Source organism: Telopea speciosissima, chromosome 3, assembly GCF_018873765.1.
Source record: "Telopea speciosissima isolate NSW1024214 ecotype Mountain lineage chromosome 3, Tspe_v1, whole genome shotgun sequence".
NCBI classification, from domain to species: domain Eukaryota; kingdom Viridiplantae; phylum Streptophyta; class Magnoliopsida; order Proteales; family Proteaceae; genus Telopea; species Telopea speciosissima.
The window spans coordinates 60136888-60156792 of record NC_057918.1 but is presented as its reverse complement, the minus strand read 5'-3'; the positions used below and the strand labels follow the sequence as shown (position 1 = coordinate 60156792).

General features: G+C 38.2%; 1 protein-coding gene and 1 long non-coding RNA gene across 2 annotated transcripts in view; both read left to right on the top strand.

Annotated features, from left to right (window-relative positions):
* Positions 1-11797, top strand: part of LOC122656823 — a 44160-nt gene extending 32363 nt beyond the window's left edge. Inside the window, exon 3 of the mRNA XM_043851483.1 lies at positions 11439-11797. Coding sequence (XP_043707418.1) covers positions 11439-11662 — 224 coding nt within the window. The 3' untranslated portion in view covers positions 11663-11797. The remainder of the gene's footprint in view (positions 1-11438) is intronic.
* Positions 9935-10183, top strand: LOC122656824. Its single transcript, XR_006332177.1, has 2 exons — positions 9935-10036; positions 10071-10183. It is a non-coding gene; the product is annotated as an uncharacterized LOC122656824 (long non-coding RNA).
* Positions 11798-19905: the final 8108 nt, after the last annotated feature.

The window sequence follows — 19905 nt, the reverse complement described above, 5'->3', positions numbered from 1 at the left end:
TTAGTATACCCTTTGGCAACTAGACGGGCTTTCAGCTGTCAACAGATCCATCAGGATGGTACTTAACAATATAAATCCAGTGACAGTTAACCAAGTCCTTACTAGGAGGTAATTCTACCAAACTCCAGGTGTTACGGGTCAAAAGAGCGTCCATTTCAATATCCATGGCGGCTTTCCAGCCAGGGAGTTGAAGAGCTTTAGTATGATTTTTAGGAATAGGATTAGTAGAGAGAGACAATGCAAACTGATGAATATAAGGAGGGAGATGAGACAAGGAAACAAACTGATCTATAAGATACATAACCATAGACTTTAGAGTACAGGAACGTGTACCTTTATGCTTGGCAACTGGTAAGTCATCATATAAAGTAGGACTTGGAGCTACACCAGAGAAAGAAGATGGTGCAGGAGGTAAAGCAGCTGGTGCAGTAGACACTTCACTGAATGGCACCGATTTGTTCCATTGCTGATATATCTGTAAAGGGGGTGTGAATGGAACTAAGGTGGGAAGAGGAGGAGACTCAGGAGTGGAAGAAGTGGTCTACTCATCCCTAGAGGAAGATACCTGGGGAGAGAAAAAGGAAGTACTCTCAAAGAAGGTGACATCAATACTCACAAAATACTTCTGGGTAACCGGATCATAACACTTGTAGCCTTTTTGAGTCCGAGGATAATCCAGAAGAACACACTTAGTGGACTGAGGAGACAACTTATCAAGATGAGAGTGCACAATCAAATACACGAGAAGGTAACGAAAATAGGGGTAAGGTAGGAAAAATAACGAAAAACGGAGACTTATCGGCAAGAATGGAAGACGGCTTGCGATTAATCAAATAATAGGCAGTTAAAACCGCATCACACCAAAAAAACTTTTAGGAACATGCATATGTAACTTAATAGCACGAGCTACCTCTAACAAATGTCTATTTTTGCGCTCCGCCACCCCATTTTGTTGTGGGTTGTATGACCAGCTGGTTTGATGAATCATCCCACGAGCAGCACAAAAAGCAGAAATATCTCGTTGCACATATTCCAAAGCATTTTCAGATCGAAAAACTTTAATGGGGATTCCAAATTGAGTCTTGATTTCATTATAAAATTTTTAAAAAACAGATAAGAAATCAGAACGATCCTTCAAGAGGTACAACCAAGTGAGATGACAATAATCATCCACAAGTCACATAATACATAAAACCATGTTTATTCTTAACTTGACAAGGACCCCAAATGTCTGAACAGACTAAAGAAAATAAAGACGTACTATGAGCCACAGAACGAGAAGGGAATAAGCACGATAGTGCTTTCCCAACTTGCAGGCCTCACATTCTAAGCTAGACAAAGACTTAAAACTAGGAAACAAGAGTTTTAACCTAGACAAAGACAAATGACCTAACCAACAATGCCATCGGAAGGGAGTTACACCACCAACGGTATGGGCAGCAGCAGAAGAAGTCGGGGCAGCACCGTTGAGGTAGTACAGTCCATCCTTTTCACGCCCTCCACCAATCGTCTTCCTCGTGTGAAGATCCTGGAAAACACAATGAGAAGGGAAAAAAGTTACAGAGCAATTAAAAGCCTTTGTTAACTGACTAACATAAAGTGAACTTAAAGGAAATTGAGGAACATGCAAAACAGAGGAAAGATTGATGTAGGTGGTAGGGGACACTATACCATGACCAGAAACAGGGGTAGAAGAGCCATTAGCAAGAATAACAGACATGGAAGTATCATAGGTGGTAAATGAAGTAAACAGAGAAGACTTACCACTTACCAGTCATATGAGCAGATGCCCTAGAATCAATGATCCAGGGAGTAAAAGTAGTGGTAAGGAGGGTAGATGTACCTGCATGAGCTAAGGTACCAGCAGAAGTGGAAGCCCCAGTAGATGTATGAGTGGATGTCTCAAGATTCTGTAAATGCCGTAGGATCTGAGAAATATAATCACGATTGGTAGATGAACCACCAAAGGAGGTTCCAGGTATGGTATCACTAGAGGTCACTGTATCATTTCCACCATCAGACACTGCATGATTGGCTAACTGGTGCGCCCATTCTGGCTTTCCATGCTAAGAGTGGTCGGTATGCTGTCCTCTAGAACCACGTGTACCAGAACCATGAGCACCAGACCCATGGCCTCCCCCTGACCCATGACCTCTACCATGGCCACGACCAGCAATAAAAGCAGAGCTGTCCTTCATGGAGGAGTCATTCACAGGAGAGACAATATACTGAAGGCGAGAATATGTATCAACAAGAGTAGGGACTGTCTCCCCAGCAAGTAGGTGACCCTTCACAGTCTACAGATCAGAATTCAAACCAGCCAAAAATTTAGAAACAAAGAATTCATTACGTTGGGCCTTGAGCTTCTCAATATCAATGGTAAGTGGTCGAAAAACATCCAACTCTTCAATCGTGCCCTTAAAGGCACTATAGTAATCCTGGAGAGACTTGTTGGACCGTTGAAGTTGAAACAACTTCTCATAGAGCTCATAGATATGAGTCATATTCTTCTCCTGAGAATAGGTGTCCTTAAGTCATCCCATATACCCTTAGCAGTAGTGTGTAACATAACATTAGCAGCAATGTCGGGCTCCATACAATTCCACAACCAAATAAGTGTGATTGCATTTTCTTTCATCTACTCACCGTATTCTTTGTCTTCAGAGGCAGGGGATCAAATATAATATACTTGAGTTTATCTTTAGCCATAATATAAACCTTCACAGCTTGAGCCCACAGTAAATAGTTAGAACTTCCTTTGAGTTTGATAGAGGTGATGGTTAAGTTCACATTATCCATAAAAGGAGCAGTGGTCTTCATCTCATCCATAATGAAGAGAGGCAAAGATGGGCAACAGGAATAATAACCGAAGCACCACAAGAAAATAGAACTGGTAGCAAAATACTAGGCACAGAAGCAGCAGCAACAGACAGAAACAGCACCCAAGATCTATGAGGAGGAGATCCAATAGCAGAAGCAAGTAGAGTTCAATATGGAGCCAATACAGTGCTGGAATGAAGAACCAGCTATAGGGTATACTTCCCAGAAGAAGTAAATCATCAAATCACCATAAAAAAATCGAGCAGGGTAGGAATACCTCTTGAAGAAGCATAAATTGTTAAGGCCTAATAACCAATAGCAGCAACCAGGCAGAATAAATCCAATGCACCCAAATAATCAGCCATTCCAAAAAAAAAGCGCAAGAGAAAGGTTCTCTGGAATAGAAATCGATTTCAGGCAAAACCCTGAGAAAGTCGATTTTAGCAGAGGAGAGGGAAATCGACTGAATCTTCCCCAATCAGCAACTTAACAACTTGAAAAAGGTTTGTAGGCAGTATTAGAGTCCTCCATTGATGAGAGACAGAGGCTTAAGTCATAGTACAGGCAGCAATAGGTGGCTGCACAACACAGGATTTAAAAAAAAAATGAAAAAATCATCAGAAGGGAGAATGAGAAAACCCTGATTTGATCACAGTAGCTCTGATACGATGTTACAAAACCAGAATCCTGCAACCAAACCAAGGCAAGGAGAAAGGAAAGAGAAGAGAGAAGAGACAGCCAAAGTTGTGGGAGGCTGCCTGTGGCTAGAATAGAATACCTAACTGCAGGCCCTTCCCCTCTATTTATAATAATCATCAATAAGAATAACATGGGGACTAAATTACCCCTGTTCAGGACAGCAGTGACGTGAACAGTAACATAGTCCATAAGGCCAAAACTGCCCTAGAAACTCAACAGAATGGAAAAAAGAGAACTCTCAAAACAGTAAGCAAAAACCAAGAGAGCACTTGGCATATATTCTGAAGTGTTTGTGATGTCTTTTATTTATAGAGGAGAGATGCCCCTTGAAAATACCTATTTAAAGGGCCCAAAAGATGTCTCTCTAAGAGAGAAGACACAGAAAACTAGCCGTTGCTGGCGCCTTAAACATTCTGGACGAATTGCAATGCAAGATCACCGTCGGGCACGCATCGGACGACATTCATCCGACGCTGGTAAAACTCTGGTCAACGTCAGATAGAGCGTAAAGCATGCCGGTTGGTTCCTGACAGACTCTGACTTAGAACATGCGCTGACTGATGTTCAAACACCATTAATTGACGTTGGCAAAAGGAAAACCAGATTCCAGTCTGGTCTGGAGATAAAGGGAACTACACACACCCACACACACCCACACACACCAAAGCCTCTCTGCGCTGCACTGCGTAGTGCCATGTCAAGTTACGCCACGACCTGGCTCAGCTTGCACTTGTGCGTGTGAAAATAAACCTTGAACCCCCCTTCCCGGAGATAAGAGAGCATAACGCCTTTCTTCTAAAGAACCCTACCCTTATAGTTCTTATTATACAATATGAGCCACACTCTATTCTCTTCCATAAACAACATGGTACTAAACATTTTTTGCTACTTTGCTTCACAAAAAGCAACATTGGGGAGGTCGAGGGTTTAAACTTCGTGGGAGACAAACAACAAGGAAAACCAAAAGAGGTATTTTGAAACTTATTTTCCTTTCGTAAATTCATTTAATGCAACAATTTCCCCACAAGTTACAAAATACCGGCTAAACAAAACGGAGTGATTGAGCGCATAAGAATACTAGGACGCCTCGTTGTAGATGTCTTTTGGACTTGAATCTAAACTAGGTCTAATAAGTTACGCTACAGAGTACGGGTGAAGTTATACTTCTTGAACCTTTCCTCATCAGTGTAGCCGACTGATTTATCATCCATATCCTAGCATTTGACCTTTTTATGCCCCTTTTAAATATTTGGACATTTTTATCCAGCAATGTCCCCATCTCGAAATCATGGACGTTTAGAGAATTCGCCTTTAAATTCTCACCGGAAGTGCCACTTTGGTCAGCCCATAGTGTGTGCATCACAGTTAGCACACCCCTACATTTGTAAGCTATGGCTGATTAAGAGTACAAAATTCATCATTCTTTCATTGTGATGAGTACTATTTTCCCATCTAACCAGAATGATCCAAAAATAGAAGTTTTATACAAATCATATGGTGACTTTGAACCTGATTCCAGGGATCTCCTCTCACATAGGTAGGGTATCCATCACATGAATTATGTCATAAGCCCTACTCTCATTCCTTTAGATGTTTCATGGATAATCTTAGTGGTTTGGGCTTGTTGGTCCCAATGTGTCACTGAGAGGGGAGTAATTCAGTGACCCTAAAAAAATTTGAACCCTTGACCAGATTTGTGTTGCTAGACATGGCGACGATGAAAGTTCTGTAATGACGATTGGCTGGTGCTGACCAATTTTTCCAATCACACACAATCGTATGCACACCCACCTGGCAACCACAATGTGGCCAGGTATACTAAGTAGTGCACACCCACCCTACATAACACACACTCCAATATCCAAATAATAGATAACCCAGAGAGACACAGATTTACGTGGTTTGGCCAAGGTGCCTACGTCCATAAAGCAATGCCCACTTTGGGCTTAATGAATGCTTATCACTCTTTAGCAGCTACAACTACAGGGAGTTATAACCCCCAATTTACATAGCTACAACTGTGAGGGTGCTACAACACCCACCTTTAGACATCTACAGGCCCACAACTATTAAGGAGCTATAACCCTTAGCTGTCCAACACCCACTGGACACCCAAATATGAATAACACTGGGCTTATAGTATTGCCCCGATTACAAGCTCAATCAATTACAAATCCCACCCAATTACATCACAAGTTTCACATAAGCATTTTGACAAACATCTAACTTATGGTGAAATACAACAATGAGGGAATTGTCTGAAGGGTTACCTCTGTCACTAGGTAACTTCTGGAGATGCTGTAAACTGGACGTTTCCAATCACTGATGCACTCCGCTGTCTTCTTCTTCCTCTTCCTTCTCTCAATCCCTTGCTCTTTTTCTCTTCTCAGCCCAAAACCCTTGAATTTGTGTGAAGCTCTTGAAGAAACATTCCAATGACTGAAATCAATGAATGGTATGAAGGGTAATCCTCTAGGGTTCTTCTTGGAGACTCTCGCCTCCATTTCTCTTCTCTCCATTAGGTTTTTCTCTCTTTTTCCCGGTCTACTCAATCTTCACTAGGATGATTATTTGGTCAAGTGATCAATCCTTCCTCTTATGCTTCATATGAGTTTGAAGTTATTCTAGGAAACCAACAACTTCTCTAAAAGAGAACTGGCCACAAAATCATCAGTAAGACCTTGCCTTCCTTTGCCAACTTGGCAACTAAGGCTTGAAACTTGTCAATCTGAGTAGGTATATTTATAGTCTTTCATGACAAAATCTAAAAAGTTAACCACTACATACTTCTTACTACCAGCATCCTCCCGAGCATATTTTCTTCTCCAATGCATTCCATATAGCATATGCGTATTCATAAGGAGCATGTACATTGTGTAATTCATTTGACAACGAATTCAGAGTCTGCTTGCCAATTCTCTCTTTTAGCCTTGAGAGTAAAATCATCACTCTTTGCCGGTAGAGGTTCAGTCAAGGCAAATGCAACTGCCAATTGACTCAATGCGAACTTTATCATTTGCTTCTACTCTTATAATTAGAACCATTGATTGCCTTTATCTTATCAAAATCAGAGACTATCCTCAGATTTTCATAGCCGGAACAACAATAGCACTTGATGAACTTTGAGAAGCCTCAATACTACGATCTTAAGAACTGTGGGAAATAATACCAAAGAAATTGAGAATATAAAACTTACCTCAATGCTTAACGCCTGAAATGTAGCAACCACGAATAGTAGGAGAGATTTATACACGAACAAAATCACAAACACTTGGTGGGGCTGAGTCGTGCCACCGGTCACTCTCCTTAAGATCGTAGTCGGCCTTATAGTGTGGTATGGGTTCTTGCGAATCGACCTCCAAGATGAAACAACCCCTTAGGCCTTCTAGTAGTTGTTGCACTCACTTATTGGATCTGACACCGATAAAATTCTATTCAACGCTGGTCAAAGCGTAAAGTGAGAGAAAACTCCGACACCGATAAAACGCCCGTCAAAGCGTAAAGTGTGTCGGTTAGTTTCTGACAAACTTTGACTTGGAACATGCTTTGACCAATGTTCAATCACTGATAAATGGTGTCGGTAAAAATGAATCCGACGTCGCCAAAAAGAAAACCAGATTCAAGTCCGGCCTGGAGAAAGAATGAAACACACACACACCAAGGCCTTGCCTTGCCACGCCATGACCTGGCTCAGCTTAACGCACGCAAGCGTGCCTAAAAATAAACCCGAACCCCCTGGAGACGAGAGCATAGTGAGCTTTTCTTACAAAAAACACTGCCAATGTAGCTCACATTATACTATGAACCATACTCTACTCTTTTCCATAAGCAATGTGAGACTAAACATTTCCCACTACTTTGCTTTACAAAAAGCAACATTTGGGAGGTCAAGGGTTCAAACCTTGTGGGAGACAAAAACAAGGAAAACCAAAAGAGGTATTTTGAAACTTATTTTCCTTTTGTAATTTCTTTTAATACAACATAATAGTTTGTTTCTTTATTATTATTATTATTAAGTGTCCTAGTCCGCTAAGGGAACCTCCAAATCAGCCTAGATTAGAGGAGGATTTCCTAGTTTATTTATGTTTTGTTTTTCCTTAACTAAGTTTGAAACTGCCTCAGACCAGGGTTATAAATAAGTGTAAGGCTTCACAGCCATCCCCATGATTTATGAGTTGAATAAAGCTGGCTTTTGCCTCATAGTTTATGAGGTTCAATGCAATACGGTGGGATGCAGTAAACCTTAGTAGGACTTCGGTGGGATGCCAATTCTGATTCAGGTGGGACTCCTGAATCAGTTATCTTCCTTTATTCTCCTTTATTCGGATGATCAGGTCAGTACATCTCTCTCTTAATTCCTGCGCATGCTTTATTCTTCCTTTACTTAAATTCTGTTTTGCTTTAAACCGTATTCTGTTGAACATCTATTCTCTTAAGTTCTGTCAAAGTTCTGTTACTGTTACTGTTTTCAAAATTCTTTCTCTTTGGTCAAAATTCCAAAAGTATTATTTCCTTTAAACTACTTCCAAATCTCAATCACATAGACTGATTTATTGTCTTTGATTTCTGAAGACTGATTCTGGTTTCACGATGTTGTTAACCATTAATTTCAGTCCATTACTTAATCTCAGATTTAAACCCTTGAACCCCTTTATCGAATTCTCTGTTTTTGCCTAGGTTTGAGTTTCCTTTTGCCGTTGGGATTCTCCAGTGTTTTAAAATCCAACCGTTGGATTGCTGTTTAATTTTGCTGGAATGTTGTCCTCCACAAACAGATCATTCGACCAGTTTACTATTTGCTTTAAACTACTTCCAAATCTCAATCAAGGTACTAAAACTCGGTCTTGGTACCAACTCGGCCCTTGGAAAAACCTAGTCGAGTCGAGATCTCGCCGAATTGGTGCATTTTTTTTTCCGACTCGAAGCCTCAACTCGGTGGATTTTAGGCCTAGTTTGGGTCTGAAACTTGGTATGCAGCCTATTTTAGGCCATTTAAACACAATGACATTATCAAATTTTGCAAAAACAAAGTCTAAATATGAGTTTCAATTCGGACCATAGGTTGGTAGGCGATGATGTATTAAAATACCGTACTCTACACTTAATTTAGTAATAGAAAGCAAGCAAAACATTCAATAAATAGCTAAACAACTTAAATAAGAATTAGAAATGTTAAAGTGATACATCAAACTGTTTAACAGTGTTACAACTATCATCACATAAAATGACTTTGAATCAAGTATTCAGTCCCCGCTAGTGTCACATAGTCTTCCCATGACATAGTGTTGCTGTAATGTTGCATATTGTGCTCCACAACAAGCATATAAGAGTTCTGTCCGGAGTTAGGTAAGTAAATACATAGTAGATGGGTCATTTCCATGGGTCAACCCGAGATCTCGATCCGATATATGCCGAGTTCTGTCGAGTTAGGTAAGTAAATATATAGTAGATGGGTCATTTCCATGGGTCAACCCGAGATCTCGCCAAGATCTTGTATTATTTTGTATCGTATCCCATCTCGTCTCGGTTTCTCAAAAAACCGAGAAACTCGCCGAGATCTCGAACTATGATCTCAATCACATAGACTGATTTCTTGTCTTTGATTTCTGAAGACTGATTCTGGTTTCAGCATGTTGTTAACCATAAATTTCAGTCCATTACTTAATCTCAGATTTAAACCCTTGAACCCCTTTATCAAATTCTCTGTTTTTGTCTGGGTTTGAGTTTCCTTTTGCCGTTGGGATTCTCCAGTGTTTAATCCAACCGTTGGATTGCTGTTTAATTTTGCTGAACTGTTTTCCTCCACAAACAGATCATTTGACCAGTTTTTGGACCATATCAGATCTGTTGTTAGGGAGACATTTAGAATCTTCAATTCTGATTCAGGTTTCTAATCCCTGTGATTCTGGAAATTATTTGGTATTCTAAACTCTAGTATCTATATGACTTAGAATCCCATTACTATTCCATTCCATTCTCTCTCCTTCAGTAGGCACTGCAGGTGCTCCTGCTCCAGGTGTGTGTAATAAGTTCTTGATATGGGTTTTGGTGGTGGCATTAAATGGCAAGGAAATTCCTTCTTTTTCACATTTGTATTATCTGCTCCACGGTCTTGTTTCACTTAATAAGTATACATGGGTCTAGGAGTACAAGAATAGCTGTAAATTTACAATGAAATCCTATTTCTTCACCCCTTCAACAGCTGTTTCATTTCAATGTCTCCCCTGTGGAATCTGCTTGCTTTTATGGAATTCCAGGTTCGGTTAATTTCTGACTGTTGGTCATGTCAATGATGGCCACTTCGCGGTCTTTGCTTATTGTCTCTCTGGCATCATTTGATCACGTCTTCAATGCCTTCTCATGGTTGAGTGCTGTCTTTCTATCTTTCTGTTTTATGCTCCTTTTTGAAGAGGGGGTATCAGTGATGTTGAAAAACCTTCTTATTTTGCTCTCTAGGAGCTAAGAACTTTTCAGCAAGAAAGGTCATCTTTTGTAGAACTTGTTAACAACTGTTACAGTTTCCTAATGGGGTAAAAACTATATAGGATTAGTTTCCTAATGGGGTAAAAACTATATAGGATTTCTTAAAAGTATGCTGAGCCTCCTAATGATAACTTCAAATGCTAAAGAGTGGATCATCTTTCAGGGCAAAAATGTTTCTCATGTAAAGAACAAATTTTCCCAACCTTATTTTATTACAGGGAGCGAGTATATGACGGGCACCTAGCCCTTCCAAATGACTAGTTAGATAGGGCTGAAATTTTTTTGACAGATAGATCCCAAGGTCCACTGCTCATAGCTCAAATTTCAGCCCAGACAGAGTTGGCCAAGTGGCTAAATAAAGAAATTCCAAAATCCAGGACTACATGAGGCCATGAGGGTGCATCTGAATGCTTAGACTACTAAGAGGGTGCATGTCAATGCACGAGGAATTTATGTGATTGAAATTTGAGTCTGAAATTTGACATGTGGTCAATACAGCCCATTCCCTAATATTCAATGGTCGGAATCGCCACATCACCCTTCCACATGAGGAATGTATGTGATTGAAAATTGAGTCTGAAATTTGACATGCAGTCAATGCGGCCCAACAACAACAATAATAACAAACTCAGCCTTATCCCAACATCCAAGTAAAATAAATTAGAGAAAACAGAGTTCTAACCAAAAAAAGGTAACTAAAAGATGGGGAGAGAGATGAGATATGAAAAATGACAAATGACAAATGAGAGATGAGAAATAAATAAAAAAATGCAAGATGAAAGATGGAAAATGGGAGATGAAAAGATGAGAGATGGAAAATGGGAGATGAAAAGATGAGAGATGGAAATATGAAAGATGAAAGATGAGAGATGAAAGATAGTAGCAGGAAAGAGGTACAGCCCAGCACTTCAGGAGAGTCTTAGCTAAATGGTGCAGTCTGCTACATGGATCCTTGCCCTCCGATAGGCTTTATCTGAAGTCATACTTGGAACAAGACCTAGACTATGCATGTTACCACTTCTCCTATGGTCATTTTAGTCCTGCCCCTAGCTCTTTTAGCTCCTTCAATCGGAATCATATCACACTCCTTACTGGGGCGTCTCTAGGCCTCTGTTGAATATGACCATAACACCTTAAATGACTCTCTTGGAGCTTGTCACCCTTCCACAAGAGGAAGGTATGTGATTGAAATTTGAGTTTGAAATTTGACATATGGTCAATACAACCCATTCCTTAATATTCAATTGTTGGAATTGCCAGATCACCCTTCCACATGGCACAACTGGGTGTCCCATTCATAGATAGTAGACACCTTATGGATTTCCCCTTCAATAAAACCTTTTGCCTATTCTGTATCTCATTGTTGTTGCTGTCTTATGTAGACCATCAGTGGAATTGGCTAATTCATTTGCATTAAATTTTTTTGGGTTTCACAGGTTCAGAAGATTTTTGCCTCACAATGGATGGTTCTGAGCGATCGTACCAACTCCTTGGTGGCTTTGCTTCTGGTAAGCATTTATACCATTTAGAGAATGACCATAATGATGTTCTTTTTATAATATTCTTTCTTGAGGAGTCTTACATAAACGGAGAAGCTGTGAAGGTCAAGTTTCCCACCCTTCATGCCACAGAAGAGCATCTCATGGCGTGTACATATTGATTCATGGTCATCTTCTTTATTCCTTTAATATAAGTTTTCCTCTTCCCTGTACTGGTTAGTATCTAATGGTTTAGCTTGTAATATATATTCGTTTATGTATTATAGAAATATAATTGGTGTTCTTTTCTTTGAAAATTATTACAAAATTATTTTAATTACTTACTTCCTCAACGCCCCCTCCCCCCCCAAAAAAAAAAGAAGGAAAGAAAGAAATAAAAAAACTTTTGAGTCATGTTGAGAACTGCTAGGGTGGCAGTCGCTTTGGATTCATTTGTTGTTTTTTTGTAGTCTACTTAATGAGATATCAGGAGTTATTGATCCCTTCTTTGGTGATGCCTACTCTACTCTAGTGTGTTCGGAACACCCCGGGCCGTATATTCTTAAACTCAACGCGGATGGCTGGTTTTTGGGTGACCTGGTCTCAGTATGCATCAATGGTGTATTTAGAAACCATTGGGGGACTGTTATGCTGATTTTCTCAAAGTCCGATTTATTGAGATATAGGGATGTACAAGTAAAACTTTTCTAACCATGATTCTTATCTTGTTCAATATTAGGGATTTTAACCATTATAAGAGGGACTCGGGGCTACCTGTTGTACCACAAGTTCAGTATCTCCTACCTATAAAGAAATTAACACTTGATCAGCTTAGTGAGCACAAGTTGATTAGCAATTTCTCAAATTCCATTTGCACGAGATACATAGTGGAATAACACACTCTACACTCAAAAAGTTTCAAAACCCAGAGAGAGATTTTGTAGGACGCATTCTCTCCACGTTATTGTTTTTTTTTTTTGTTTTTAAAATAGATTTAGGAATGTTGACAATTTTGTACCATATAATTTGTCAAGTGGTGAGATCATATTGGTTAATATTACTCAGTTATCTTTATATCTTAAATAGAGACAATGACATTTATGGACAACATTACATTAAGTTAGATATAACAATCCCCATAGTAATAATTTGCTTATAATTTAATCTCTCCATTTAATAATAATGCATAACGGACCCACGGGTATGAAAATAATTATTGTCACTTCCCTAGTCCATTGAAATAGCTTACACAAAGAATCTTTATTATTGATTTGACGTATAATCACTTTAAAAAATCTTATAAAATATGATTATTAATAAATAATAATATTTTGATATTTTTGTAAACTATCTGCAACACATGGCACCGAGCTCTGAAATTCTGTCTAATCACAACCAAATCACTCTCATGATATTTACCTTATTCAAAAAGTGGATAACTTATTGAGCAATTCTTTCATTAAAAGACAAATACCATGAATTTTGTACTACAAATATATAGTTAGGGTAACCTCAACTGCAACGATAAAGACCTCTCAAGCCTTGAGACCAATCGAAAAACATTAATGAGAAACTAGTTCTTAATATATCTAACAGTAATACATTTAAGATTTTCACCCGATCTAGTTCGATGTACATAATTGTGAACCCTCGCATTTGTGTGTTGGAATCATTATTTTCATAAACACACAATGCGATAATGATGTGAACAAAGTGTCTAGCTTTGTCCCTAGTTGCGAACAATTTAAGGCATTACCTTGGGATAATCCAACACCAATTAAATCAATGTAGAATTATTTATTATTAAATTGTTTAAATTGGGTTTGATGGACACATAAACCTAAATTATTTTCCATAATTTTTCTCAAGTCCTAACAATTTGGATTGGTTAAACAATTTTGATCTATGAATTTAGACAATGGGATGGTAACACCCAAAATGGCCAAATAATATTGTTCAAACTAATTTGCATGATAAAAACATTGAATACAACAGTGATTATAACAATTCAATGGTACCTCACACGGTAAGCTTTCCTCTTAGTTTTACTAATGTGAATGGAACTCCACAGTCCCTACACATATAATTTACCATGTCTGGAGTCATTATGTATATTCTGATTGGTTGGACGGTCTTTGTCTGTCATGTATTATCTATGAGATCAAAATTTCACTATTTTTTATCACCTGAGTGTAGTGTCCATTCCTGTTGGCGACACACACTCAAATCAAGTGCATACCTATTGTCTTAGAGTGAATCATATGCTGTAAGATGAAACCCAATGTTGCAATGTACTCTCACTAGTTGTGTCCAGTACCTATTTCGTATAGCTAAATGCAAACCATCTCGGTGAAAAATCCAGATGTTATTCTATTGGCATCTACAAGAAACTATTACTGTGATCTTTAATCCACCGACAATAGGAGGTCATGAAATTTCTAATTAAGAATTTCCATTTCTCACTTGCTTTGAGAACAAAGAATTCAAATATAAATGCATCTATAATAATACATCTCATGCATTAAACATCTCATGTAACATACAACATCTATAATAATTCATCTCATGTAACATACATCGCATGCATAAAACAAAAATGAATATCTCATGAAATAATTAAACATACTTCAATGGTCATGGGATTTCATCTAGAATCATGCTGGAAATCTGTCTTACAGACATCATCCTATTTTAGATGGGTGGTGTTGGGGACGTTTTCGTTCATTGCAAACCCTCAAGAGGAAAAGAGAGAAGACAAGACCTTAAAAGAGTTGCTACTTAGGTTAAGGCTTAGAACCTCTAATAACTCAATGCATGACTCCAACGGGGACTAGTCAAACCATCGTTCAGGTAAGTGCTAGGGTACAATCTAAGGAAGATGTTAGGCACCCTAATCCACCTGGCATAAAAGCTGGCCTTCTTAGGTGGTTGATATCGATATGTATAATCATGAATTTGAATTGAATGCAACAAAGAAAACTATAACTAGCCATTCATTAGCTTAGATCCGTTGCAAGAGAAACAAGTTAGAATATAATGTACAAGACTAAGGCTCTCTTTTGTATCATTTATGTTTTTGTTTATGGCTTACTTATAAAATTCATTTGGTAACCATTAGACATAATAGAGTATAGAATGAAAAATTGTTTGGTAAATTCCTATGTGAGAATAATTTTAATTGGTGGGTGAAGGGAATCCCCCTTACCCATATTCCTCCATATATTATATATTGTAATATATAATATAATATTAGATATAATATAATGATATATTGTTTATTATATTATTCATAATATATATATAACAAAAGCCTTCTTTTATATTATATAATATATATTTTATATTATATATATTGTAGAATTGAATGCAACCTAAGAGGGGGGTGAACTGGGTTGTTACTGTTTACAAAAAAAAAAAAAAAGAAAAGAAAAAGAATTGGGTTATGACAAATTTTTTTTTTTGGTAGAAGGTTATGACAAATTTAAACAACATATAACATAAACCCAAAAACATTCTAGTTATCATACTATGGCAAATGATAGAAAATAAAAATCAACAAATATTGGGTGCCATGGATTATCATTACAAGAAGCTTGAAGAAAATAAGTGCAAGATATATATATATATATATATATATATATATATATATATATATATATATAGATAGATAGATAGATAGATACATAGAGAGAGAGAGAGAGAGAGAGAGATCCATTTGCTTTTGTTTAATAGCAATTGCATAGGGATGTTGAGGAGCTTTTTGCCCTAAATTTCTTCATTTTATTTAGACAGATTATGCAACTGTTGACTTTTCCTTGCCCCTATTCTATAAAGTAGCAATGACCTCGACTTGGGGGAGATCAACACAATATTTTTTTCGGAATTATTTGGCCCTCGAAGAGAATGTTGCCCAAATGCCAACTCTACATCATCATAAGTATTTTGCTCTTCGGCTTCAGATGGAGTAGCTTCGGTTGAGGAAGTAGAGGAATCATGAAATGATATCAATGGAGAAGGCTCAGATTCCCAATGTTGAGTATGGGGATGGTAGAAACAACATTAGCAGCTCTAACGAGCTTGAAGGTGCTGGAACCTTATAGTTTGGCATGGGATGGGTAGCTATTTGGGGGAACAGTAATAGCACAACACCTTCAACTGAATTGTACTTCAGCTCACCAAAAGTGAGACAGTCAGTGATGATTCGATACAATGTCTTACAAAAGTCAGTACCATGTCCAGACCTCCTATGATAATGAGAAAAGCGAGAACTGACTTCATCGCCAGGCTGCATCAACTAGTTAGATGAAGGCAGAATGAGTCTACCAAAAGCGAGGAATACATCGAACCATTTCTCTGTATCTTGTGACTGAGACATGAACTCTCTTGTAGAGTTTTAGGTTAATACAACATTGCATGCGCTCCCTGAAGGGCCCTTACTCTCTTCTCATTTCTTTCGTTAGTTTTAGATAGAAGGTGAGAATTGTCATGTACTTTTAGTACAGAAAAAAGAACCACCACTAACTAAGTCATGGAGTGTTTACGTGCCTTATTCCTAAGTTTTTTACTATGAACCCTGGAGAAAAGAAATATAGATAGGTGCTTATTGCATCAGACATGAGAAGATTGTTCCCAATACACCTCAGCACAATGGTGTAACAGAAAGGATGAATCACACTATTGTGGACAAGATTAGATGTATGCTCTCACTTGCTAAATTGCCAATATTCTTTTGGAGTGAGGTTATGTGCACTATATGTTGTTTGATCAATTTATCTCCTGTAGTTCCTTTGAAGGAAGATTATCCAGAAAGAGTGTGGACCAGGAAAGATGTCTCATACGAACACTTGAGAGTGTTTGTTGCAACTCCATAGCGAACAAGCAATAGATGAGCCCCAACAAAAAAAAGTCTTAGCCCCATTATATAGGGTGTTAGCGCCCCTGCAACCAAGTAATGAATGAGCTAGCTGTTCTATGAGAAGGATGAGCGCTGATCTTCTAGGATGAGTTCCGTGGAGTAGGAAATATCATGATCCCAAAAAGAGTAAGGTGGTTCCTAGGCGAGGGTGAGTCCAGAGCCTTTTACTTACTATGGCTTCCAGAAAGGAATCATTTTGGTGACTTTAAGGTCGAATGAAAGCAAAGAGTTGGGAAAAAACATCTGGGAGTCTAAGAATATGGTGGTGGAATAGAGGAGCGCAAAGAAGGCCTGGGAAGCTTTTTGCATCAAGGACCACATGTGGAGCATCCATAAAGAGAAAGATCCAGCCATGCTACATTCCTTCATTTCCAAAGATAGATAATAGTTTGGATTGACATAAAAGATTTTATTGAACGCAACACTTGGTTGTTTTCAAACAAATCAAATGTTGGGCCAAGCATTGCAAGCCGGTAATAGCTGCAGGCAAAAAAGAATTTTATTGAATAAGGGAGAGAAGGAAGAGAAGAAGGATTAGTAGTTGCCCAACTGCCATTGAGTTTTATATACTTTCCAATTTTTTTTGTTTTTGTTTTGGGGGGGGGGGGGTGTTATTTATAGTTGGGGGCAGGATGAGAAGCCTCCCCCACCCCTATCCTTCAAATTGTTTTTTTGGTTAATATGAAATTTATGATGAGAACGTGTTGAGCACATGATTTCTGAATTACAAATATCGAGAATCCATGGAGTTGATAAAGGCCAATCGGTTGTACACGTCAATAACTTGACCTTCCTAGCAAGGGAATCAACCAGGCTATTTCCTTCCTTTGGAATAAAAGAAAAAGTACTTGACTCTATACAAGACCTGAATGGACAATGTCATGAATTAAAGAGGCTATGGATATTGGAGGAGACAGATGAGCACTAGTACTAGTGAGAAAAGAAATAAGATCCCTATTATCTGATTCAATAATAACAATAAAGGATAGATGATCGACCCGCCCCCTGAATGGCCCAGACCCTACCCTTGTCCTGCCCCATGTGTCTGTGCCCAGATGCGCTCCCAGGCAGAGATGTCGGCCCTAATAATAATAATGTGATCTAGACCATCTTCGATCGCCTGAAGCAGACCTATACCTAATTGCCATTACAATAAAATTGTAATGGACTGGCCAAGTCCCAGAGTGTTTTTTTTTTTCTTTTTACATGGCACAATATGATCTTCTGTCAAAAAATAATTTCAAAATAAGAACTAAAGAGGGTATTTGTCTTTTTTTTTTTTCTTTACTTGTTAAAACCCCAGAGAACCATTACTTGGCTGCCCTTATTTATATAATTGTTAGAAAAATAATAAGATAGGCAGAAGTATAAGACTTGTCTGATTTGTATGACAGTTTGTATGTCACCAAAATATCCTCGTAGAAGTTGGAGAAGGGATTGATAGCACCAATATCATCTTTTTGTATCACTTGAATCAGCAAATCTATACTTGAGGTGAGTCATATTTAACGTACTGTCCTTAAGGTATTTGAACGCCTCAAATATGTGTAGACCGGATTGACCTTACGTTCTCACCTCAAGATAAAACAACTCCAATCACAAATGGCAGCACCCCAAGTGTGATTACAAATAGGCAGTACCGAAGGTAATACTCACTAACTCATTGACACAAATATACTATGATTGAGAGGAAAACAAAAATAAGAGTGTTTTCAAAATAATGTTAGAGAAAGAGGCAAGATCTCCTCTCTTTAAATAGAAGAGCAAGAGACACTATTATGAAATGTCTCCAAAAGATGTGCCCCAAAACATGTCTTTTCCCACAAGGCTTGTTTGTTAGTCATTCAAACAAGTCTTCCAATAGGCACACCCATTGGCTATTTAGGTGTCTATTAGGAAAGGACTCAACCCTCTAGCACACCTTTTATAAAATAAAATAAAATAAAATTTTGAATCTTTAATTATAAAATCATTTAGAATTCCAACAATAATTAAAAATCCTCTAGAACCTAATAAGCATAAATGCCAAAACTTGCCACCAGATCTCCATACTTACGGTTTGGCATAATATATTTTGCAACATAACTATGGAAACTTTGTACCTCTTATTCCTCCTCAAATTAGGCTTATCGACATGCCAGATTTATCATTACATCTTTGCTTGGTTATAAGTGTTAGAATTCCGAGCCTAGTAAATTTCAAATGGGAAAAAGGACTCTGTCCAGGAGCATGGCTCCTCCGCTCAGATAGATGATGGAGTGAAATGACCGTCTCACCCCTCATGAAAGGAAAAAATCCCGCCTGCTATTGATTCTCCTACGTGTGCTTCCATTAGCCCTCGCGCTGATGCAAGGGCCACGCTCATGGGCATAAAACTCTTTCCCATTTAATATGATTGCAATATTTCTTACACCTAAAACAGTTCAGGCCTTGAGGAACCTTCCATCTTGACTAGCTAGGGAAGTTAAGCCAAAGTTGAACGTGTCCAACAAAAGAGTAAACAGTAGAAACTAGTAACCCAATACAACAAATTTTTTTTTTTTTGGGGGGGGGGGGGGTGGTGGTGGTGTTAATAAGCATGGTACTAAATCTCGTTTTGTTTCGGTGTTTCAGTCTGACCGAAATTTCCGAGATACCGCGAAATATGGTATTTTTCTGTGGGTGTAAAATGCCAAAATGACCAAGATTTCCGAAAATTTTGAAACGAGATTACCGAAATTACCGAGATTTTCAAAATTTCCAAAATATTCAAAATATTGCACGTGACACTTTTAGTGATTTTTTCAATATCTCGCGATATATCGTGAGTCCACGATATTTCGTTGATATCTCACGAGATATCGTCGAAATATGGTATTTTTCCATTTCGGATTGGTATTGTATCTCGGACAGCTCGAGATATACGAAATTTGGCGAAATATCGTCGAAATATCGTGAGATTTTGAACTATGTTAATAAGAGCATATCCAACAGTTTGCCAATAATGGTGATATTCTTGGTACCAATATAGAAGCTAATAAAATCATCTTAGCCTCTTTTGGTGATAAGCATCCTTCACTCCAATCACAACCTGCATAATAATTTCTTTTTGGCATCCAATTTTGCATCCAAATGCCTAACCCTTATAAAAGGGGAAAAAATTGGACAATCAGAGGTGAGGCTATCGATAAGCATCCAATGGGACGTTAATTCACCGTTGGAGTGTCAGCTATGGCTCTCCATGCGTAACCTTAAGACAAAGAATCCCTTACGAGAATCTTATTTCAAACGTTCAATTAAATACGAACATGGAGATAGTTGCAAGATTCCATAATTGAAACTTCACACCATAAATATTGCCTTGACCATCACATCATCAAATCACTTTGTAAAATGGATTATGTTGTGAGGAAAATGCTAATAAGATAAAAACTGAAGAAAAGTATACGATAACAAGAGTCAGAGAGGACCACTTAACTCTGGATCTTTTTAGGACTAATTCAACACATGAGGACCTCAAACTCACAATGG